At 40.0% G+C, this 25,652-nt stretch overlaps 1 protein-coding gene across 2 annotated transcripts in view; it reads right to left on the reverse strand.

Annotated features, from left to right (window-relative positions):
* dock2 (dedicator of cytokinesis 2) overlaps nt 1–25,037 on the reverse strand; it is a 92,770-nt gene extending 67,733 nt beyond the window's left edge. Inside the window, exons 1-24 of one of the 2 annotated variants that reach the window (XM_085176050.1) lie at nt 24,847–25,037; nt 22,929–23,012; nt 21,233–21,273; nt 20,988–21,043; nt 20,783–20,879; nt 20,528–20,676; nt 20,126–20,261; nt 19,336–19,493; nt 18,057–18,138; nt 17,754–17,889; nt 16,510–16,585; nt 16,271–16,347; nt 13,950–14,200; nt 13,515–13,613; nt 13,265–13,337; nt 12,855–12,958; nt 11,574–11,775; nt 9,996–10,093; nt 9,804–9,893; nt 9,453–9,553; nt 7,387–7,521; nt 2,700–2,808; nt 2,196–2,266; nt 347–453 (exon numbers count right to left, since the gene is read on the reverse strand). In XM_085176050.1, coding sequence (XP_085032176.1) covers nt 347–453; nt 2,196–2,266; nt 2,700–2,808; nt 7,387–7,521; nt 9,453–9,553; nt 9,804–9,893; nt 9,996–10,093; nt 11,574–11,775; nt 12,855–12,958; nt 13,265–13,337; nt 13,515–13,613; nt 13,950–14,200; nt 16,271–16,347; nt 16,510–16,585; nt 17,754–17,889; nt 18,057–18,138; nt 19,336–19,493; nt 20,126–20,261; nt 20,528–20,676; nt 20,783–20,879; nt 20,988–21,043; nt 21,233–21,273; nt 22,929–23,012; nt 24,847–24,889 — 2,575 coding nt within the window. In that variant the 5' untranslated portion in view covers nt 24,890–25,037. Of the gene's footprint in view, nt 1–346; nt 454–2,195; nt 2,267–2,699; nt 2,809–7,386; nt 7,522–9,452; nt 9,554–9,803; nt 9,894–9,995; nt 10,094–11,573; nt 11,776–12,854; nt 12,959–13,264; nt 13,338–13,514; nt 13,614–13,949; nt 14,201–16,270; nt 16,348–16,509; nt 16,586–17,753; nt 17,890–18,056; nt 18,139–19,335; nt 19,494–20,125; nt 20,262–20,527; nt 20,677–20,782; nt 20,880–20,987; nt 21,044–21,232; nt 21,274–22,928; nt 23,013–23,303; nt 24,821–24,846 lie in introns of those variants that run through there. The other variant, XM_085176060.1, reaches the window with a different exon arrangement.
* Between the last annotated feature and the right edge of the window lie 615 nt (nt 25,038–25,652).

Below are 25,652 nucleotides of genomic sequence, written 5' to 3' on the forward strand. Positions count from 1 at the left end.
TAATGCTTTTAATCTAAGTGCTTTACTGGATTGTCCCAGAGGAGATGGAACATTACCCTTTCTGTATTACTGTGCTCAAACCTTTAGTGCAAAGAGCACCCTCACTGGCCATAAAGTACAGTAGAAGCAGTCCGGTACAGTTGCTGAGCTAGATTTACTTACTGTATAATAGACCTTTTAACTTGATCACTACTGTTAAGTAAGAAGCAACGAATGCTTTATAGGATTTTGAAGGATTTCACTCAGAATGTATATGTGTATTTGGGATTCGCTCTTTACACAGCATGAAGTCTGCTGTTTGTTTGTAACTCAGTGCTGAAAACTGTTAATGGAAAAAATGATGCACCTTGTCTCTGGAAGAGCTGGCTGCTGACAATTTCAGTCATAGAGGCCACCTTCTGTTTCTGGAGTTTCTCAGGAGGAATGCAGGAGTAAAAGTCATGCAGCAACTGACTGCGGGGAGAAAATGACACAGAGGAAAATGAATAATCATAAAAGATTATCACATGGGGAACAGCAACTGGACACACGAAATATTCAGAAATGATATTTTTCCACATTTTATACATCTCACCAAGCATTACTAATTCACACAATGTAACTGCTTCAAAGATCAAAAGCGAAACCATCCCTGGTTTAGACACATCACCTTTAACATATAAAATATGCAACCACTAGAAGCAGCAGTTGTATCACAGGGAAGAGCAGTGTATGCCGCATGGAAAACAAATGAGCTAAAGTCTGCACACATCTTAATGAAGACATGGGTTTGACTTATCCTCTGCCCCAAATTCAATTTTGGAATAATTAAATGGGCTGGTTGCAAGCCCTGACGCCACTTAGAAAGATTGAACGCTCAGAACATGGCAAACCCTCGGTCTCAATTTTTTGTCTGTATCTCACTTTGTCTCTGTCTCCTTGAATTATGCCACACAGGCTGCTGCAGCACTTTCAATAATGGCATAAAAGAAGAAAATGCAAACCTTCTGCTCCCAAACTAAACATAACACAAACGTCCGTGTGACTTTTGATGTCCCCCACGCTGGCACAGGAGCAGGCTCGAGTATAGAGGATCATTGAAGTCCACTAATCATCTGGGCTGAATCTAATTAAAATCCAAAATGTCACTACATACTCTGTGGACATGCTGCAGATACCCTGAGTGACCAAACACATCCTTAGCAGACAATGTCTTCACTAGTACCACTGCACAGATCACACTACAGGTGAGTTTACAAGGTGTAGAAATGTAACTATACAGGACACGATACAAAGCTTTGATGTCCACCTCGAGCAGCGTAATTGTAATTCACATGGCCTGCTTGTGGAAACTCTGCTCGAGGCGATCCTGATCAAGAATGCAAAGGGGACTTTACTTTCAAGTTCAGATGGCTGCGATATATTTGTGGATATGTGTGTAAAGAAGTGCACAAGACAGAATATAAAGGGTGAGTGAAGAGGTTTGGGATTGGGAGATAAAAAAAGGAAATGAATGACAAAAGACAGAATATGATAATATATGCCCTGACTTTTAACTCTGCCTCAACACTCATCTTTGTGTGTGAGGCAGGTGTTTAAGGTAGCACCTCTGTGACACTGTGTTGACATCGAGCCACTAGAGGGACTGAACTGGCAAATGCAGACAGTCCACGAGCTCAGACACAGACACACAAAACCCCACAGGTCACAGAAAGGTGAAAAGACAATATATGAGGATGGGAAGGTTTAAAAACGGAATGTGGCAAGACAAGAAAACATACTAACTGGTGAAGTATGCACACTGAATGTATGTTTCAGTTGGGTCAAGGAAAGGTTATGCCAGTCTTTCTAAGTCATTTTGTTCTTCAGGACTGAGAATAAAAGAGAAGGGGTTCAAATGGCTTTTGTTTGATGGTTCTGGTAAAATTGTCATTTCACTCAGGGGCACATAGAGGAGAAGCAGAGTGTGTTGGAGTGTTTGTCCTTGTGTCCACGTCAGTGTGATGGGATTTTTATCACCTGATAAAGGAGGTAAGGTTTAACCACGATGGAATATGGGAGGAAATAGAAGAATAAGGGTCACTGAATAAAGCCAAGTGGAAAACTTGAGGTGAAAACGCTCATATATTCTCTCTGTAGGTGTGAACGAATAAGACCAAAGATAAACTGCTAGTGTGTGCATGTCTCTCTGTTTGTGAGTTTAAGGATAAGCTTACCTGAGAAGCTTGGCATCAAATACTTTCTCCACATCTTGCAGGACTGTTGGCAGGTACTTCAGAGCAGCAACCTAACAACACACACATGCACACACACAACACGCAACAAGTAAATAGTGTTAAATTACTGTCTTGAAACCCTGTGCAAGGTGACTTTGCCATCAAACAGGCATTCTCCACATGTATTTAAAGGGGGTGTTTCATTTTTCACTGGGCTCTTGTCTTTCTACCTAACTTTTACTGATGTTTTCTGTTTGTATGTCTGTGTACGTGTAGGCACAGAGAATAAGAGGAAAACACTAAGCAGCAGAATACTGATGCAGTCAAAAACAGACTTTGAGAAGTGGGAGCGTGAGGCGAAGGTGAGACATAGTGAGACAGGACATCTAGCAAAACAGAAGAAGCGGAAAAAGGGTTTGGGTAAAGATGAAAAGTATATAAAAACAATGTAATGAGGTGCACTAGGTTGTGAAGCGTGGCTGCAGGGTGAGTGTATGTGATTACCCTGAGCAACAGTGTGGTGGTGTAGTCTGTTCTCATCAGATTGTTGATTGACTCAAAAAGCCTCCTCAGCGACTCCTCAAACTCTTCCTGCTCCTTCCCCTCGTACAACCTAGAAGCGCAGAAAAACGTGAAAAGAGAAGACGGGAGACAGTGTCAGTAATTACAGAGGAATATTAATAGTGAACAGGCTATAAAAGAAAAGTTACGGATTAAAACAGCAGAAAATAAACAAGTGTAGTAAGTAATCAATGAGAGTGAGAAAGGGCAAAAAGGGCAAAAAAAGACACAATGAGTCTCATTTATAATTGATACATATGCATACTGATACATATATCAGTTTGTACTATAAATGATTAATTCGACAAACAGAGACTGATGGATAATTATTTCAAGGTTTTATTCACAATATTTTATGTTATTCTATTTTCTTTCTCTTTGCAAACCAATAGATCCTCTTGCATAAGCAGCTGAGACACGCACTTCTAGAAGTAATATGATCACAAGAGGTCAGGTCATGTGTAGCTCATTCATAGGTCATTCATAAGGATGCGTGCCATAGTCAGACACTTCAAAGAGGAATGTTGTCCTCTACTAAATAATGCCTGCTGTACTTGAATGATTTTTCTGTAAATGGACTGGAGTACTTTTCTACTCTGAATGAGCACTCAAAGCCTCATTCACCCAGTCACACACACATACACTATCTAAACCTAATCACCTTATCCAACATTCACACACACTGTTTACACACACTCTTCAGTAAATGCATAAGGGAAAGTCAGGGGTCAGTATGATGGCCAGAAGCAAAATGGAAGAACTGGGAATCAGACCTTCAACCTTCTAAACAGCAGACAACCCGCTTTACCTCCTGAGCCAAAGCCAAACTAATTTAGTGGGTTAAAAAAAGTCCACATCTCCTCAAATCCTAAATCTACTGTTATTGCAGCTCCACAACAACCTTAGTCCTTAAGTAGCCAATTTTATACCGCTGATAAGTTTTACTGGCTTTCCTAAAAACAACCAGTGTTTCTCTTCACAGTTTAAACTGATTCCAGACTTGTAATGAAATGTTTGTTAAGTTATCTTCATCTTTTCCGTGCTGCCATTCTTTATATGAAATCAAAGTCACTTAGCACAGAGTGACACTGCATCTGAATTTTTGTGATTTTCCAGAAATGGGGTATCAACTAAACTGGCTACAGTTCCTCGTATCTTCTTTCTGTAACAGGAGTGCACTTAAAACCCTAAGTCAATGTTTTCTTTAGCATACGAAGCTGTAAAACCCACGGAAAACTGCCTAGGTAATTACACAGCAAAGCAATATCTTTGATTTAATGTCCTATATTCAATTATAGTAATGGAGAAAAAACAATGCAGCATTACACTAACAAAATGAAGCCAGTTTTTGCAACTGAACACTGATAAGCACTGACTGTTGTAACTACAGCATCTTGTAACAAGAAAAGGCTGGCTGACTGTGTTGCTTCTAACATCCCCTCAGGTCTACGGGCTTGCGCATTAGCAAACTTTATTGCCATCCATCTCTCCACCCATTTCCTTCCTCCTTCTCCTCACTGTGTTTGAGCGATTCAATTGCACTGTGCAGTTTTTAATTACAATGGAAGTTATGAGTGCTGGGGGGAAGGATTAGCATGTGGCACACAGCAAATTTAGCATGTGGAGGGATGGATTAGGCAGTAACACACAGAGGTATTATCACTGGGCTCTTTGCAGAGTACAGTTATGATTACACACGCATTGTCCTGCTAATCCACCAGCCCTGTCTGTGCGTGAGTGTTTCTGTGTGTGTCTGTGCACACCTGCGTGGGTGTTATCTACAGTTGATGTATTAGTGCTGCTATGCCAAGACTGGATTGTGCACTCAAACCACAAATATGCACTTCTCCTGCATTTTACACAATAGATGATCACTTTACTCTTAACGTAAATTTTATTTGCTCACGAAGCATACACTAACACAAAATTATGTAAACTTAAAAAAGGAGTGACCGGCAGAGATTAAAGTCTGATTAAAAGAGGGGCTGAAGAGCAACTCAGCTGCAGATACTGTAGTTGTAAAAATAATGTCTTCAAGGCACCAGTAAACATGACATATGAATTTCTAGTCATAAATATCTCCCTGTTCTGATTCATAATTTTAATGGGCTTCCCTGGAGTCGAAGTGCTCAATGCTGCAATATTTTGACTGAAATGAGAATAAGCAAAACCTCTAAGATGCATCATCAATGAGCGTAACTGTGAAAAATCCTCTGATTATTGTTTGGTCTGTAACGCTTGAAATTCTGATCGATGGAACAGAGTCCCAAGGTACGCATCAATGTGACCCTGAATTTTAGTTGGGAACTATTTTTCCTGTAATTAGTCTTTTACTGTCAAAGTACTATCCCTTTTCGCCTGCTTTTATATTAAATAATAAGATGTGTTAACAATAAGATAACAAAATTCAAAAGCTCAGACACAGACTTGTTTCACAGCAACCATTTTCAGGTGAACTGCTAAGTAAACACAGGTGTTACTAATGACATTAAAGTTCTATTTAAATTAGATGCAGAGGATTAATGTGATTAGTAACACCTGTGTTTACCTTCTTTGTAATATAAAAATGGCTGCTGTGAAACAATTCTATTGTCATAACTAGAAAACACTGAGCTCATAATAAAATGATTATCTAATAATTTTTTATCACATTAATAAGAATAAGTCTTCATATTAGAAAACATTTTTCATGTGATATAATTACATGCAGTTTACTTGAGGTGAACAAAATAAAGGGGACTGTGAGAGCGATTAACTAGACACCAGAGAAATTAAAAGCTTGAAGCTTGAAGGACAAAAAGAAGCAAAATTTAGAATTGCTTGCCTTACATATTTCTGAAGTACACATTACACATTCATAATAGATTTTGAACACGAAGCTGGTTTGACAATCTAATAAATCTTGCCCCTGCCACCTATTTAACTATTAATGACTGCTAGTCTTCATGGTGACGGTGATGAAGCCCTACAGATGCATCTACAGCACAGTGGCTCCCCTGAATATGTGATTTTCTCTCTGCGTGACAAGGCCTTAGAGTAGAGGAGAAATCTGATGTGAAAACTTTAGATGCAGAGGAAGCTGAAACTGTCAGCAGCAGGTAGTTGGGAGACAAAGAGACAGAAAAGGAGAAAGAGAAGCCGAGAAGAAGAGTGAGACTTATCGCTTTAGAAACACCCAGGGGATGCTGGTGACTGAAGCTCAGTCAGTCTAGGACCAGTGATGAGATAATGTCATGCACACACAAAAGCATCTACTTAGAAGAATGCTTAAATGTCTGCTTAAAATGTCTGTGTGAACACACATGCACATACATAAACACAAAGAAAAGCACAAAAAGACAAACCTGCAGAAAAATCTGAACTCACTGACAGAGAAATCTGCCATTTTCTAATTCTATCATTCTGAGACAGTGGATCTTGCCATTTGTTATAATAGCATTTTGTAACACCTTGCTAAATAGGCATATGTATCTCCATTTTTATTTGTAGACTGTATATTAAAATGGGCATAGTTTCAGTGACCGCCAGTGCTGACCCTCAGCTTCCTAGTACACACACCAATGGTATCCAAAATCCTATGTCGTCTCGTTTTCAAGTTATCACGTTCACAAGATTTTCAGAAAACCTGACCTCTGACCTTGACTTTGAGGTCAATGTCATTGTTGTGACATTATTGTGACTCTCAGTGACCTCTGACCTTGAAGTCGTGGTTACTAAGATTCAAACTTATCCAAGATTTACTAGTTCCACTTAATATCAAGGTCTCATTGTTGCCTCATTCTCAAGCTCTCACATTCACAAACTTAGATTTCCATCTTCTAAAAACATGGGCATCCAGATCAGAATGGGCAGGGTATACCAATAATACCAATATAATTTCATGAGAATGCTGGAACAAACAAAATCTGACCTTAAAAGTTTGATGGAGTTGCCCTTGTCCCCAACTGGCAGAGTAAACTCAGTATAATAAATTTATTACCCAAATTTATATATCTCTTCCCATTTCCAGTTTCTCATCAAATAACAATCAAAAGCCCCTGATGCCCTTTAGAAGATTAAAAAGACAGACTGTCACTGACCAGGTGGCACACACACACACACGCACACACACACACACACACACGCACACACACATCCCCTCAAAACTAATTTCTATAAACATTCATACAGAATTCTACAGGGTTGTGTCCTATGTACCTACATCCAATGGCATCAACACATCATCAACAGTCATTCAAGTCACCCACAGGCAGGGAACATCATGTTTCTGGATCATCTGTCTGATCTCTCAGCAACAACTTTTTCACTAGTTATAAATGGTGTTTACACTCGTCATATGGTGCAGCCCTGGGCTCAGCACAGTGGGTGTCTCTCTTGCTGGAACCTTTCTGGCCATGTTGGCTGCCCATTCAGCAGTCCTGCCCTGACATTAGCTAGATCATTTGGTTGCTACACTTCATCATCAATGCTTATTAGCGCCTTTAGTGCTGTAATCAGCAGGCGTTTCTCACAGAGCTGTCAAAAACAATTACTTTGGCAATGCAGAGTCACTGGGTTCTGTGTGTGTTCAAGAATCTCTATTTGCATTGTCGAGGATCCAAAAACAAAACAGAAAAATTAAAGTACTCACTGCGAGTAGAGCATGCGTGAACGAACAATAAACTTGAAGATATACTCGAGGGCTTTGAGGGTTCGGAGTATGGGCTCACACTGTTCTCCTCGACTGGACACATCTAGATACCTCTTCAACACCGACATCAGCTTTCTGGGGAAGAAAGATACGGGGAGGAATCAGGAAGGAGGTGCAGGATAGGGAGAAAGGAGACAATCAAAATCATTCAGACAAAATTGTCATTCCTTTTCTGATGTTGCACAGGTTGGAAAGTTAATCACCAACTCCATTTTTCACTTCCATAGAGCAGAAAGACGGAGTGCAATAGAGTGAGAGCAAAAGAACCAGAGAGAAAAACTGTCAGAGAGGTGGCTGTGGAAAAATAGCAAAATAGTATTTCACACCTGAACAGATGTACCTTTCACACAGCTCACAGACATTTTTATTTGCCCTCAGATGCATGGTGAAGAAATCCTTCTCCAACACATGCACACCCTGCAGGCGTCTTTAGACACACACATAAATATTCTGCTGTGCCAACGCAGTTGGAGAGAGGTTTGGGTAGCACAAAGTTCAGTCTAAGTTTACAACCTACCAGAATCTTCCTCTTTAACCTTCCTGTGTCGCAATATTATACAACACTAGAACATTTGTACAGTAGCTATATAGCCTTTTGGTTTTGTGATAGCTCAATTTCCATGAAGTGGCAACAGCGGATCGCTCGCTAAGAATGATCACTTTAAAACTACACAATCCTCTTAAACAATAAAAGTCATTTTAAAACTTGACTCCAATCTGGCCTCACTGCCATTAGAGTGGACTTGAAAATATTTCCAATGTAATTACTAGTCAGTGATCCCTAGTATTGTTTTGGTGCAGTAGCTTAAAGGCAAGTACAGGAGGATTTATTCCATCTGAGAGCAGTTTAAAATATGGTGAGAGCAAGTTAGACAGTTTTACATAATAGCCTCTGGGCTGACAGGCGATAAGCTGCAGTGACCCTCTTAGAGGGTGAATACCAACATACTAACGGGAGAGGGGTGGAGTTATGATAGAGCACATATGAAACGATGAAATTAGAGGTGAGGGAAATAACCATCTTGTCCACCAAGGTGAACCCAGTGTACAGGCACCAGGGAAATACAAGTATAGCCATCCCTGTCTACTGCCTCAGAAATCCAGAGTGGAAATCAGCCTTCCATCCCTTATCAAGGGGAAACTGATTTCAGAGCCTCAGCTAGGGGACCCTGTTTCTCAACCTCACAGACTAATATGGGCTCCTTCCCCTCCATACAGGTGATGTTCCATGACCCTATAGCCAGATTTGTCAAGCAGGGATTGGACGATCAGAGGGATCTCCAGGGCCTCTGCCCAGAAACACTAAGGACGTTTTCTTTGTCTGAAGTGGAAATGCTGATAATTAGTCTATTTTCATCTATTATGAGTGTACAGTTTTTGTGTTTGTGTACTGCAAAATAAACTCAATGAATACACCATGTAAAAGACCACTTCATTATAACGTGATATTTTGCCGGCCATGTGGGACATGCTGCAATGTGATATTCTCATCAGTCCTACGTGTCGCTGCCTCATTTACAGCATCTTTTCAATAAGAGTGGCATTTCCTATTTTATTCTTAAATGCGTGACATTTTACAGTGATTATGTGAAATATAAACTCATTTATCTCAGATTAATGTGATTACATAAGGGGTTTTCATCACCACATTTATTTCTATTGTCATTATACAAGTAAACAAAAACCCACACCATCGGCCTCTGGCTGCATCCTGTCACTCAGCACCGTTCAGACAAAAGCTCACATTTCCTGGAGAAGCCTGTCTCTATTTACTGAGCTCTTGTTGTCATGTGTCACTGTGTGCTGTTGAGACCAGGGATCTGACTAACCAAGAGTGAAGTTATTAATCACTGCACCATGCGGTTTAGAATCAATTCACAGAATCATTCAGCAACTTCCTTTGCTGCTCCAGTAAATGGGATGTGCTGTTAAAAGGTGTATCTTACTCTTTCTGGAGTGACATGACAGTAAGAGGAAATAATGGAAAGATAATGGAAATAACCTACTTGTAAGCCAGCGTAGCACTGAAATGTTGCTTGATATAGGCCTCCAGCACTGTGTTGAAGTGCTGGAATTTTCTGTCAGCGATGAGCCCGATGATGTGTATCTGCCAGACATAGTAAGAGAAGAGAGACTATGAGAGTTTGTTAAACGCTTACAAAGCAGTAAAACATTTAAAAGGCAGATGAGAATTTTTGTATGATCATCTGACAGTCGTGTTTATTTGGGAAAAGATGGACGGGTAGATACAAAGATGTCAAGACCCGTTGAATGCAGAGATAGCCTGTCAAGATATCTGCTACATGTGTTGACAACGCAAGCATGCAAAGTCAGACTCACAAAAACCACACACTCACCAAGGCATCAAACACAAGAATGTCATAGTCATCAGTCTGAGAGTGTTCCATCATAATGTTGAACAAGGCATCCAGAGTGTCCTGCAGAAACTACATACACATGTACAGGAAAAAAGAGAGAGAAGCAGTCAAAGTACACACACGCTAGTCTACACACTTATTAAATGGCACACTTGTATTCACACCACTGACCTTGACCACCTCCTCTCCATCAATGATTTTTAGCTTCTCCAAGTTTTCTTTGAGGAGCTCAGGTCGAGTCCTCCACTTGAGCAGACCCAAAAGCCCCACTACAGAGACGAGAAAACAAAGGATTTTTGATGTTCAGGTGGAAGTTGAGGTTACTCAACTATAATGTAAATGCCATCTCAATGAACAGCATAATTAAAAAAGAGAGAGATTCTCCTTGGTATTGCGCAGAATTCAGTTCTAATTTCATGTGAAATATAGTAAGCTGACTTTTTCTGCGCTGCATTAAAATTAGAGTTGAAACAATAAATGATTTAATTAGTTACACTAATTAACTGACAGCATTGAAGTTCTGCAATTTGCTGTTTTCCCTGTTTTAAACCACCGTAAATGTAATCAACCGGGTTTTAAATATACAATAATAAATATAAAGTTTATGCTTCCTGGGCAATATACGTTTAATTCTAGAGTCTCAAGTTCATCTCCATCTGCCAATAAAGTGGAGATTTGTCAAGTAATGATTGTTATATGGACAGTGTCCACCCCTCTGGGACTTTCAAATCCACAGTCTGTGTCATTAATTCTGCTTCAGTTTGACATGGGGCAGATTTCCATGTCTCTGTAGTGCTGCCCACGTAAGGCTCACTGCTTTCCCTGTCCGGTAATTTCTGACTCACCGGGCCAAGCCGCACATCTGGTGGGTGGCCCTGAACAACATTGTGTGCATGCAAGCTTAAAAGCCTTTGTGTGTGTAAGTGTGTGCATGTGTGTGTCTGTGTGCACGTGGTACAGGTGATTAATACAGCAGGATAATGTTCATTATAGTGATGGACTGGCTTCCTCAGTAACAGCTGTTGAACTCCACCTGTCTCTGATGCACCTTACTGTCTGGGGTGTACGTGCTTTTTGCATTAGATGTAGATGTGCATTTCACTGCGTGTGTGTGTGTGTGTGTGTGTCTGGCCTGTGGTGCTGCCTGAGTGTGTAGGACAAAATGATGACATTCCCTGCAAATAAAATCCATGTATATACACAGCCTGCCCTCCATCCCTTGCTTATTATTCCATGACCACAAAACATATAGTCTAATTAAGATTCTGTTGACTCACCATTAATTGGTTAGAGGTTGTCTTTCCTCTAATTTGACCTCACCTCAACTTTTAACCCTAAACCTAAAAATAACACAGTCTTAGCACGTTAGTAAAATGTTGATTGCATTTCACCACAAGTTTGTTGTTTTCTAGGGAAACATTTGAATCCAGCTCAATACATGAGGCCACATCCGACCAGTATTTCTTACAGACTTGTAAGGAGTGGATTTGTCCTCTACTAATTTCACAGCCAACCGATGATTCATTGTCTTTGCCTGGCCTTATTAGTCTGTTGAAAGAAGTTGTTAATTAATGGGGGTTTTTTCGGGGGATGTGTCAGGCTTGATTTCAAGCACCCTCCTCCACATAAAGGTCTGCTTTTGACCTTTTGTCATCTATTGTGTTTTCATGACTGTTTCTGTGTAAAAATCGTTTGCCCTGCCAAGCCTCTAGCGTGCTAACGTCGCCACAATATCAGGCTTGCACGTACCGTTTTGGGTGAGTTTAGTGGAGCAGACCAGGGTGGAGATGGTGAAGCTGTCTCTAGAGCTCACAGACAGGCCTCCTCCTCCCCCAGACACGCTGCTTGAGCTGCGGCTCAGTGTGGACATCTTGTGGGGGTCACTGTGATGGTTGCGGGTTGAGGGCAAAGACAAGTAGGAGTTCACGTCTTCCATGCGCTTGCTGTCACCCTAAAAGCACAAAGTCATTTTTAACAAAATGCTGTGGATACCATTAGTGCGACAAAATTGTTAAAGATGGCATAGATGTATAGAAATTGTCTCAGCTTACAAGACGTCGTGATGTAAATGAAAAACTGATTGATTTGATACATTTGTAAGATTTGTAAAGAGTAATCCTATGTTATGCCTAAGCCTTATTTACTTCTGCCTTAATTTTTGTGAACTCATAGTTTTGGATACAGCTGTGTCAGACAAGTTAGAAAGATAGAAGCTTTGACAAAAACAGAACACCGTTAATTTGTCACATCAATATCAACGGTTCTTCTAGGTCGATTGCTTCAGGGTGGCAGGTAGTGGGTAGTGGTAGCAGTGGGACAGCTCTGGTACGGCAGAGGTGAGGGCATCAGTGAATGTCATATTTTCAACTCAGCACCCTCAACTCTGTCCTCATTAATGCCACATCAGTAAATAATGAGTGAGTGGCTGGAAAAATTGGAAAGTAAGAGAGTGAAGCCATGAGCGGCGCAGAGATCGAGAGGAATGCAGGGATAACGAGAGATAATCGAGAAAGAGGGCACAGAGGGACCATCCATTTGGCCTTTGAGTGAATCACGAGTAATTAATCTTCATTGGGTTTGGCATTTAATCAATATGGGGATTCAATCTTAGCTTGGGCTCATTTGGCAGGAAATCTATTTGGCTTCACTCAACCTGTCTGGGTGGCCATAACCTCTTATCTATACTCGCTACATGTTTAGGTCAGTTTTGATGATTGTTGCATTTAAACATACATTGTTAGACGTTTCCCCGGTGCAATCATCTTTCAAACTTATTTGTAGATTATCTACCATACAGTATTTTCGACAAGTAGCTGTGCACATTTTCACCACTTTCGTTCGACCTTCATATTGTAAACATAAATTAATCATGAAAGGATCATTCTTTGTTTGTTATTATGTGTTCGTAGGTCTATATGCGCTATTCTCTAAACTGGAAAACGAGGATGATGGTATTTCCTTTTGAGAGGATACTGAGTCCATTCATTAGTTCGTCTTTCTTTATCCAAAAGTTCTGCCGCTGGTTCTGACCTTGAAGACCACAAGTTCATGCAGTCCATCCTGCAGAACAGTCCCATCATCCTTCATTAGACGCACAAAAGCCATAGCGAAGTTCTTCTCACTCTTATCCTTGGCTGCAAATGAAGGAGAACGATAAGTAAACAAAACTAGAAATGGCCAGGGGAAAAACACATCAGGGAAATAGAGAAGGGGCGGAAGGAGTTCACACGCCACACAAATGCACACGCAGAAGAAAGAAAAAGTGCTCATTTGTTTAATCAAGTATGTGTAATGATGCCTTGGCTCATTTTCCAAATAGGTTAGACTCATTCTGTCCTTTCAGTGTCACATTATACTCAGGGGATCAGAGAGGAGGAGTTAAGAGTGATGATCTAATGAAGAATGCAGACAAGTAGAGAGAGACAGAGGGTGATACTTACACTCCTGGGAAGAGCGATGTCTGAACATAAAGCGTAAATGAATTCTGTGCATTTCTTCCAGGGGGACTGCCACCTGGAGGATATCTCACATTATTGTAGAATATAATAAAACTGATATCCCAAAGACATACTGACAGTATCATGTGATTTCTTGCCTTGAACATTAGAAATCACGAATGCAAATGCATTATATCAAGACAACGGAACGAAGAGACTAGTAGATAAGGAAATAAAACACACACACACACACCTTAAACGTCTCCATCCAGCGGGGCTGTTTGACTTGGTAGTAGATGACAGATCTGTACTCACTGACTGCCTTATCCCCTGCTCCCAGACAGATGGAGTTCTAGGAAAAAGAGAGGTAAAGAAAAATACGCCTCACAGTGACTGTGAAGAATTTATGTTTGTGTGTGCATCCATGTATGCCTAAGATGGATTTGCCTTCTGGGATAAATCCGTATCCATTTGCCCTGACTATGAGAGGGTGAGTAAGTGTTTCATCAGTGCTGTGCTTGCTCAATGACCTACACCACCTCAATCACTTAATACACAACATATACTTTTGCACCCGCACACTTTATCTATACCCTAGACACACACAAACCAATCACAGTTCATAGAAATCCCTCTCCTCTTTGAATCCATTGATATGCTCTGTCCCTGTTATTTCACATTTCCTCACCTGTATGACTTTGCCCTCCTCATCACAGACCCACATGATGACCTCCACGTTTTTCTGGGTTGTCTTGTTGTACTTGTCGAAGTCTCCGCCCTGTAAGGTGAGGTAGATGTCATTGCGAACATCTCCAGGCATAATGATCTCTGGGAAGCCAAGCTTCCGGGCTACCACGGTGCTGCGGTCCACAAGGTGAGGGTATTCCTTCCGAATCTGCACAATGTCCCCCACCAGAGCCTTCATGGTGACCCACAGCCCTATGGATAAGAGAATGAAGAAGACTGTGTATTAGAGATGGAGGAAGAGAATGTACTACTGAAAGGAAAAAAAAAAAAGATGCGATACTGACTTTATATACGTTTTTTCCTTATACATATTATTCATAGGGCACCACATAAAGCGTGATGCAGAGTTGTGGCTGTGTTGGTTAAAAGAAGCTAGGAAGAGGCTTTTCAAGCTTATATCTGGTCACATTTCTAGTTAAAGCCATGAGATTTATATTTTGTGTAGAGCTGCCATGGGTATGCTTTGTTGGGAACCCTGAAGCACATATGAAATCTTCCTATTCTGGCTTTGGAAATCTTAACGCCGGTAAATCTGAGCAGGTCTCAGGTGACCAGCTCCGTCCTCAGTTGCCTCACTTCTTTCGCTGGCTCCATTCTCTACTGCAAGACCGGGCCCAGGCTCAAACCCAAACCCAGCTCCAAGCCCAGCTTTGTGGCAGCTGTGGCTAGAAGATCAGTGGATTCGCCAGCTTCTCCAGTCTGCATGCTGAAGTATGTTTGATCAAGACACTGAACCCAGAGTTGCCTCTGATGCATCAGAGTGTGAAAGTGGTATAGGTAAAAAGTTCTATGAATGTATGTGAATGAGCACTGTAGCAAAAAGTGGTTTGAGCACACAGTTAGAGTAAGGGTACGCACTATATACCAGTCAGTTTATGGTATCATAAAACTTTTTATGCTTATTCTTCAAGCATGCATGCGTTTCTGTAAAATGCAACAGACCAGAAAGAGAAAGATGCACAGATAAGATTTGACCTGCAGGACCCTCTATCATATAAAACAACCTGTGTAAAAACAGTGTATTTTAATGGGCACGAGCATAAACTGAATATTTTAAAGAACTTTGCAAGACCAAACCTTAGCAAATTTAAGAGTGTTTACATGTAAATACAGGCACCACTCAAGTCTTCTTTAAACGAGGGATGGCAAAACGAGTGTTCATTTATTTCTCTGTGGGAATGTAAATTCAAATGGAAGCCAAATAAATGAAAATAACTTCAAGGACCTGTAGTATTAAAACTGAATTTAAAAAAAACTTTAAGATGTTTTCAGGACCAACAGAAACCCTGAAACATGAGGCCTGAGGGCTGAACTTAATGGATGCTTTATTTTATGTAAAAGGTTACTGTTTATTTATGGGAAACATAATATTAAAATGAACTGAGGATGTGCTGGCATTGTAGACAAGACTGCAATAAATGCTGGAAAATTGCTGTGTCCCATTTAGGAAATGGGAGCAAAGGAGGAAAAGAAAAGATGGAGGTATTATTATTATCGACAGAATTTACTTCTCTCAGAGGGTTTCAGAGAAATTAGGTGAAAAAGCAAAGAAAAGGAATTGGGAATCAAAAGGGAAAAAAAGAGGTGAGCTATTTTAGGGAAATACATAGGTGGTTAGACTAGACTGTGTTACAAACCTACATTTTCAAGGCTAACCACAGACCTACAGGGAAAACACTCAATGTGTTTTGTGTGTGTGTGTGTGCCTGGACAGTAGCAAAAGCAGCTAAAAGTGAGAGGAAGGAGAGATTAGGGGTGAGTAATGTTAAGAGCAGGCATCTGGTGGCCTCAAGTGTTCCTTCCATATCTGCTTGTTCAAGTGCTTCTTTCATTTTCCAGGTTATGCCCAGGGCCTTCAGGAGCGAGAGGAGGATAAAAGCTGAGCGATATGATAGTGCAGTCGGATATGCGGGGTTACTCTATGTGGAACAAGACAGTGTCACCCATAGGGGTTGTCAAAGTCAGCCATAAACATGAGGTAGTGAGCAGCAAGACTGGAGTCTGGTCAGGGAGAAATGGAGGTTAAGTAATATGAAAACACCAGCTCAAGGGTGGGTGCCATACATCAGGATAATGTCCTTCATTCTCCACCCTAGTGCAGAGAAAAGAGGCGAGGATGCAATGAAGAACTGCCATTTTATCTAACCACAAATGACTGGAGCATATACAGTCCAGTGGGAACCTTCAGTGCGTGCAGGACTTTTGCAAGAGCTGCCACATAACTAGGAACAAAGAACAAAGCCTGGGATTGCAAAACTGTACCTTGGCCACCACTGTCTCCTCGTGATGTTGTCACTTTGTTCAGTAAGGTGTGGAGAAAGTCATTTTCTGCAACTACCCTGGAGTCAAACATACAAACACAAAGAAAACATTCATATGCAGAAAATTACAGTACTGTTTTCTTAATTTTATAGGTAATAGATTTTCAGGTTTTTAATTGCTAAGAAAAGGTCAGAGAGAGGTGGAGTGGGAAAAAAAAAGAAACAAGAAACAGGACATACGGGAAAAAGGGGATGAAATACTGCTTCTCTTCATCGCATTCAATCTTCCCTTTGATGATATCACTGATGTCCATCACTGCCAAGAAGAGAAAACAAATGTGTCTGTGATCACAGAATCAAACAAGTACTAGGTTGTAATCCGTACTGAGGTTTCACATTAGCAAAACACCACATTAGAAAGACTGGCCTCCTCATTGCTCGTTGTGAAGTTACATGAGGATATAAGAAGTGAGATTCCAAGAAGCCAAAAGTGTAAAAAAAAAAAAAAGGGCTTTACAGTCACCATCAACATTTTAGCTTTGTACAAAGGATAGCTCCCAGGTGTAAATATGTTCAATAATACCTGCAACAGCACAAGCAGAAGCTGAGCGGTAAAGCAAAACAATGTTGACCTTTAGAGCAGCGGTCCCCAACCCCCGGGCCTCAGACCGGTACCGGTCCGTGAGTCGTTTGGTACCGGGCCGCGAGAGTTGAGCTCAGGTCTGAAATGTATGGTTTTCAGGGTTTTTATTGGTTTTCAGCGTTATTTTGTTATTGTTTTTATCGTTAACTCGGTTTTCCTGGGTCTTTTCACGCGTGTTATGAATAAATCTTCTTTTTTTCGGTACCGGTACTAGTTTTATTTTGTTGTATTTATCCGCGACACCTTCAAGGCCAGTCCGTGAAAATATTGTCGGGCATAAACCGGTCCGTGGCGCAAAAAAGGTTGGGGACATCTGCTTTAGATGATTGAAGCACCTAACAAAAGTCATTATTGATGGTAAAACTGGTGGAATTTGGTACTGAAATGAGATGGGTTAGCCTTTTCTCCTGTGAATCGGATGAAAGCTTCTGTTGACCCTCAACATTAATCAAAAAGACACGCTCTGTTACCTCGAGGGCACCAGTATGCTCACAAAGCATTTACAAAGCTACTTTAAAAAAAGGGTTTTAACCCTGCACTTTTTAAATTCACAGATTTGCAGTCTTCTTCACTGCCTTCAAATTATGCAATAGTGTGTTTCCTGTTCACTATATCCGATGATTAGTGTTCAATATATCTGTTCATTAGTGCAAATGTGTGTCATAATTTGAAGTCACGTATATGTAACAAAACTGTAAAATAAACATTGCTTATCGCTGAACTAGCAAACACTGACAATGAAGATTGCCAATGTACTTTTTCCACTCCTTGATCACGAGGGCTAGAAATTTAGTAGCACGTTGGAAAAAAAACACCTCTGCATTGTCTCTTCATGACTTACCTGCAACCCCAAAAGGCCTCCTCAGGCCCTGAGTAAACTTCTTGTTGTTTGCTTCTTTCAGGTCCATCCTGCCTACTCTTACAATCTGACAGATCAAATAAATCTTCTCTCTGCTCAGGTCTTTGTTTCCCAAGTCCTGTTGAACAAAGACAAAAACAATTGTGTATGAAATAAATTCAGAATCAGGAATAAAGAAACAAACAAAAAAAAAATGCTATGTAATCTTCTGAAAAGAAATAGGTCACCTATTTCATCGCTCCACAGTTAAGAACAGTGTGACATTGCCCTCGTGTGGTCACTTACTGTAAAGACAACCTTCAGGTTGTTGAGCATGTCAATCTCTTTAGGAAAACCTTTGCTGCCCCAGCGTACTAAGTAGTTCTCACTGTACAAAGAAGGGTAAAGAGTTACAAATAAATACACAAATAAATAAACATTTTTAAATTAATTTTACATTTTAGCAAGCAAGCAACCACATAAAGATTATCTCATCATTCATAATGAAACTGTGCACTGCAGCCTGACGGATGCACATGATTCACAATGAAAACAGTTTCAGTGAAACTTAAGCTCAAATCTTTGATCCCCTTGCAAACAGCTGTAACTACTAAATCTACCCTGTGTAGCTACATAAACATGTAAGAGACACTTTAAGGTAGGAGAATAGAAAAGCGGACCCCAAGAAAACCTGTGGGTGCAGTAATGTTAAAAAAAAAATTAGAAAAACCTCATATCTTTCTAAAATATTGAACCCTACTGTTCTTCACTTTTTTCAGGGAGATGTGGCTAAACATACCTCCACGAAAAAAAAATGGTTATCAAAGAAAATAGTAAATTATTTAAGCACATAAGCACAGATGAGACAGAAGTGAATCAGAGATCACAGCCAATGCAAGAAAATACAAAAGAGTAGCTGTGGATATATATATGTATATATATGTTATAAGAGTAAGATGACAGACTTGGGTCTATCTTAATACTTTCAGCTTCTGTGGCTGAGACATAGATATAGCCAGTATGACAGTGAGTGACAGGGCTTAACGTCAGCACTGTCAGGCACCACACAGTGCTGCCACTCAGTATGTGCGGCCCTATAATTTGTACTTTCTGTATATTTATTTTTGGCATGCTGTTGTTCACATTTAACAGGGCTTAGCAATAGAAGAGAAACAATGGAGAGGTATACAGACACAAGAAGAAATAGAAAAAAGGTTTTGCATATATGTTTTATACAGCAGAGCAATTGAGGTAAGGTTAAAAGACAACAACAACAACAACAACAACAACAACGACATCTAAACAAACAAGGGATGTAATTTTTTAGCTGGAACTATGATGTTAATTTCCAAAGAAGAATCAATTACATAAGAAAAAAAAATCACCTTATCTTTCAGTCTGTATGTTTGTGATTTAACACAAAATAAAAAGTCACTTCCTTTCAGTGACACTGAAAAATATATAAGACCCCCAATAACTTTACTTCACAATGTGAAGCCAAAACTTCCTGAGCATCTAATCCACCTGACAGGAACAGATGTCTGAAACACCTTTAGCGAATAGGGTAAGGAAAGAGAAGTGACACCTGATGATGGTTTGCTTATTGGGATCATAGAGGGACATGAAGAGCTCTGAGTCCTCTCCAATGCGACAGACAAAGTTCCTCACAAAGACGTAGAGGCTGTGGGTGGGGGAGGACTGGATCCGTGCTGAGATCCCGCTGTGGTCTGTCTGGATGTTGGACTGCGTGAGAGGAAATTAATTTTAGGAAATAACTACTGATGATGATTTAACAGAATAAAATTCCAATCAAAAGTGTTCATTTTGGCAAGGGTCTGATAAATGTGTTTGGCTGTTCTAATGTTTTATAATTAGTGGTTACTTATTTTAAAATGCACCAGCTGCAGATTGTGGGTTTGTGCGGGAAATGGAAATCACTGAGTAAGAAAATCATCAGAAATCCATTCTGTCAATGAACTGAGTCAAGGCTGAAATGAAAAATTGGCTGGATGGAGTTGAAGTGAAGTTAAGCCAATTTGTAAGGAAGTGAATTCTTAATTAGTCCAAGCTAGCACACATGACTGGGAAGTAAAATGTATTCTTTAAGGACTTTTTCATAAGGGTTAAGTTTTATTTTACTAATTTATTATTATTTTTAAGTAATAAAGTTGTTTTTCTACTCGTGTTTAGTTCAGGGTAACTTTTACGTGTACTTGTATTACCCCAATAATGGGGTAGAAGTTACTCCAGAATAAAAACTCCCTGGTTGTTGCTTCCAAGCTAAAAAAAACAACACTGTTGTGACTGTGACATCACATTCACCCTTGGAAAACATTTTCTATATGGCCCTCTCCTTCCTACAGTTTGTTATATACCTGCTCCTCTTTGATGCGTTCATTGATCTTGGCTGTGGCCTCCTCATGGGCCCGAAATAGACTGATGACATTGGCTCGCTCCGGGTCCAAGATGTTCCCGTCGTCATCTCGAACAACCTGGTCCAATTCAAGGATCCTGGTGTGGAGAGTAATAGAGGGAAGATTGATACAAGGGGAACAAGGATGAGGGAAGAGCAACACAGGAACACAGCAAGGGGTATGGACTGGGAGGCAAAGGAATAGTGATCGTAAGACAAAGTTATCAGGAAAAGAACAGAAAGATGTTCAAAGGAGATCAAACTAACATGAATTATACAGTCAGTCTGACAAAAATCTGGTTGGTTGATTAAGCTTTAAACAATGAGAAAGTATAAACATGTTTAAATATTAATGCAGGCATACTTGTTGCCATAGTCAATCTTGGAAGTAACTTTCTGCTTTAGCTCCTTGAATTCATCACTAGGCAGGGTGCCAGACAGGAGCTGAGAACGCCACTCCATCAGTTCCCACATCAGCCTCTGGACCTGTTTGACACGTGCCTCTTTATTGGCCTGGAGAGGTAAATAAATGATGTTAGATTCAGGCGCACAAACACACACACACACACACACACACACACACACGAATACAAAAAGTGGCTCACTGTTTAATTCATACCACAAATAGCTGCTTCCATATGCTTCCCCACTCCCTCAACGTAGTGGTCACCTCCTTCACCAAGGGCATCTCTGCAGACAACACCACTTCCTCATCTCTGTCATAGCACAAGTAATGGAAAACAGAACAAATTAAAAAAAAAACTTTTACAGACAGTTAAAGATGCCTTATTTTTGGTACTGTTATTATTATTTTTTTTACATACCCTCGTTTTTCAATTATGACTTCCTTAACTTGAACAAAACTGACTGGAAACATTCCCTGGAATACATGTAGAGGAGATGAATGAGGAAACGATAAGTGGTGATAGCTTGGAATATTCTTTTCCACAAGAAAGAATAAGAAAAGTAAAACTCTCACATGAATAAATCTGGCTGACCGCTTAAATGTGCTTTAAAGTTTTCTGTTAATGTAAATTTTCACTGATATTATGCTTGTGTAGGCTCTTACCTGTTGCGCTTTGTTCCTAGACAAGAAGCCTCTGTACCAACCTGAAAGACAAAGTGGCATCTTACTATCAAGACAGGAAATCAGGATAGCGTAGACTCTCTAATTGGAACAACATCACCACCTTAAGGGAGTCCAGCTCCATAATTTTGTGGAGATGGAGCTGGACTCCCGTAAAATAGTATCAGAGAGGACCCACTCCATGACGTGCTGGCCAGTCACAAGAGGATGTTCTGTGAGAGACTGAGATTTCCCACATGCACCACGGAACGACACAGGAAATCATTCCTACCCGTGGCCATCTCCCTGTACAAGTCCTCCATCTAATGCACAGTACACAGTGCAATAATTACACCGTTTTGTACATGCTCTACAGTGAAAATAACAAATAACAAGTTTTGCAGTTTAGAGTAAAATATATATATATATATATATATATATATTTATATATTTCACCTCTGCAATATTCTGGATATTTATAATTGAGCTATTTGTACATATTGGAGCTATTTCTTATATTTTGTCAAATTTGTGATATATTGTATTATTTAATTTAGTTCTTAATTTAGTCTGTTACTGTTATTGTCTTGGATGAACTGTAACCACATAATTTCCCTAAGGATTAATAGAGTACTCGGATTCTGGAAGTTACAGCAATGTAATAGTTATACTCACTGGTCACTTTGTTAAGTACACCAGTACAATTGCTTGTTACCGCAAATATTTAATCAGCCAATCACATATCAGCAACTCAATGCCTTTACATGTTCAAGACAACCTTAAGAAGTTCAAACAGAGTTTCAGACTGGGGGAGGAAAGGCGACTGAAGGGACTCTGAATGAGGCACTGTTGTTACAGCCAGGCTCGCTGGTCTGCCAGCTAAGAACTAAGGCAATAATGTGGTTGAGCACGCCAAAATTGGATGGTAGAAAACTGGAAAAAACATTGCCCAGTCTGATTAGTCTTGATTTCTGATGCAATATTCAAATAGTAGGGTCTGACTTTGGTGTAAACAACATGTAAGCATGGAACCATCCGGCCTTGTATAAACAGTTCAGACAGGTGGTGGTGTAATGGTGTTGGCGGTATCGTGTTGGCACAGTTTGGACTCCTAAGTACCAGTTTAGCATTTTTTATCTGAATATTGCTCCCGACCATGCTCATCCTTTTATAGCCAGAGTGTACCCATCTTCTGATGGCCTCTAATGGCTGTTTCTGTGTGACAAAGCCCAAATCATCTGGCTAATTCCATAGACACCAAATCTCCATCCAGCCTTTGAGATTTGCATCAAGAAGATTCACTCTGCACCAACTGTGTTATGCTATCATGTGAACATGGACTAAACTTTCTGACGAATGTTTCCAGCACCTTGTTGCATTTCTGCCAGGAAGAATTAAGGCAATGCTGAAGGCTAAACGGGGCTTAAACCCAGTACAAAGGTGTACCTAAAAAGTATCAGTTGAGCGTACATATAATTGTATTTTAAATGTATTTATCATGTTTATACTCCATAAAACATGAGATACAGATAAACGTCCAACTCTCAAAAATGTAACATTTACAAAAACACGAACAAAATATGCTTACTAACATGCAGTTTTTCAATAACAAATAATTTCAAAGGTTTAAACATCTTTGTATAAAGTATCTGAACCACACTGACAAACCGGATAACCGACTTATTTAACAACATTTTACCTTCGCAAACCTCTTGGATGTGGACAGTTTCGCCCACCTCCAGGGAAAGGTGCTTCTCATTTTGGCCAACAAAGTTCCACTTTACTAAAAAAGAAGAAAAAAATAAGTGAATAAAATAAATATATACATAAATATATTGAATATATAAATAAGGTTATTGTTACAATGGAAAAATAAACTTGAAAACAAACGCTAGGTATGCAATGGCAAGCCTCGGTTAGAAGATTAGGAAGATTTTAGTACACACGGTAAGCTAGCTTGATTCGTGACGTCACACGTTATAAGGTTTAAAAAAAAAAAGGCTAACCAGTAAAAAAAAAAACAAGTAGCAGTAAAACACAATAGTAAGTAGTAAGTAGCTTAAGGTAAATATACATAGGTAGTCCAAATAAGTTGGTGTATCCAAATGCTGGCCAGCTGCAAACGGTGGCACACACGAGTAGGCAGGCAACGGAACAGGTTAAGGAGCAACGCCTTTCTTCAGTGGGCCTCAGGTTGGGTTTATGCGATAGTAAACAGCATTTCTTTAGGTTTTGGGCTGTTGATAATCCGGAGATCTGGAGCAATTTAAAGACGTTAGTAGGCTCTTTTTTTCTGCTTTCTGTCTTTTCTTTAATGACTGTATCAGTCAAAATGATCGGATTTAGGAAACAGTGAAAGCAGTTGTGAGTAGCGACATGGGTTGCAGCCAAAGACCAGTTGCACGGCAGAGGAAAAGTGTGCAGAGCACCGACAGCTACAGAGTCTATCATTCCTCTTTGTGCAACAGTTCAGAGGTTTGCTCTCCTCCATTTGAGCTTAAAGATGGTTTGCCCTCAAGAAGAACTGCTGCTACAAAATGCCTGCTAATGAAATTCTGACTGTGCAAAAAAAACAAGCAAAAAAAGTCAGACTATTTCTAGACCGATACTTAAACTGATAGAAAAGGAAAAGGAAGCTTATTTGTGCGCACTTCGTGAGACTAAATTGTCAACATTTTTTTTTGCATCAGACTTTTCTACTGTATTCAAACTTGAGACTTCCTTCTTCCCCCACTTCCTGTGTTGTAGTCTTACACAGACCAGGAAGATATTTATACTAGATACAATAAACAATATTTTCTTTGAGTAAGTATATTAGAAAGTGCTTTAAAATGACTTTTTAACCCACACCCACCATCAGCATCAGTCTCGTGCTATAAGTAGATGAACTACTCAGGTGAAAGAACCCTACATGGTCTATCTTTTTGCAAGTAGGTTAAATGATAAATCAATGCAGTGGCTGCAACAGACCAGTGAACCTCAGTTAATAAAGTCTGTATTAGGAGGCAGAAATCTGTGTCTTTTCCAAGTGTGTGACTGCACTGCATATCTAATGGCAACACACACTGATTAGCTCCGCCATATTAAACCCACATACATAACAGATAAACTGCACACTGCACTTGCCCAATCTAGGATTTGCTCCTAGCCAAAACCAGGCTTTCACTTTCATAAATGAAAATTTTTAAGGACTGTTTATCTTTTAGCTTCCGTATTTATGTGCTGCATGCTATGCAATTTGTAGAGATTGCCTACTTGCAGCTGCTTATTTCTCCATTTTTGCTTATGATTTTATCCCTCACAAACCACTGCAGAACCACTTCAGTGCAAATAAACTATAATTAGCGTAGTTGCACTGAAGTTAAATGATGAATAAGATTTCAGGATCTCAGTTCTTTGGAGGGATTAAAGCTGATGTCTACCTCCTAAAGCTCTTTGAGGCCTTTGGCACCTGCCTACATCCGCCAAGCAGGAAGTGATGGGAATCTATTTTTCTCATTTCTATTCATTCACTGTATAGGCTAGCATCATACCATAACAGAAAGGCACTATAAAAACTGGATGTGCCTGCACATACTCACACAAAGATACATACAAACAAGCACATGTTGACTTACCTACACCATACCGCTCTCTTGTGGTTTTCATCCAAGGAGCCATGATTGTGTGTAATCCTTTACCTACTTTATACTTTTGTCTTTAGAAATCTCCTAGTTTGTCCGTCCACCTTAACTTCTCATTTCTGCATTTTGTTAACGTTAAATGAAAGCAATAAGCCCATCCCCCTTTGCCTCTCTTCCCCTTCTGTCTCTTCTCTCTTCCTGCCTTCAGGCGGTTAAGAGGAAGTGGGTGAGTACAACAAGGTGGAGTCCTACAGCACCCGCAGGCTTTTGCAGCATGCGATGTCTCTTATTTTCCTCATTTAGACTCGGCGTGCCGTCATTATTCAAAGTAAAGCGTCAGTTACACATGATGACAGTTACAGAAGTGTTAGAGTCGAGAGGTCGAGTCTGAGTGTCCAACCGGGCCTATATGTGCACATTTTTTTTGGCTTTTTTTTAAAAGATCTTTTCATGTTTTCATATCTGAAAAATGCAGGTTGTCTGCTTTCTCACAGTAGCATCTAGCTGTTGAACCGTTGATGACTTAAACCATTATTCAGCCATCTTGCACATAACATACTCTGACTTTTCCCTTTGTGGATCACCATTTGAGCTTGTGAAATCAAATGTTGTAGAAGGCAAAGCATCAGAGAATATGATGCTTCAGAGAATATCTGTGTTCTATTACAGATAATTTGAGCTCCCCCCCTCCTCCTCGATCTACAACCAGAAAGGTAAAAGTGGAGAAAATGCTATAACAATCCGAATGGCTAGGCAAGCACTACAATACTAATGCTAATCTTTAACAATTTTATGTTGCA

This window comes from Neolamprologus multifasciatus, chromosome 2 (genome assembly GCF_963576455.1).
Source record: "Neolamprologus multifasciatus chromosome 2, fNeoMul1.2, whole genome shotgun sequence".
Classification (NCBI taxonomy): Eukaryota; Metazoa; Chordata; class Actinopteri; order Cichliformes; family Cichlidae; genus Neolamprologus; species Neolamprologus multifasciatus.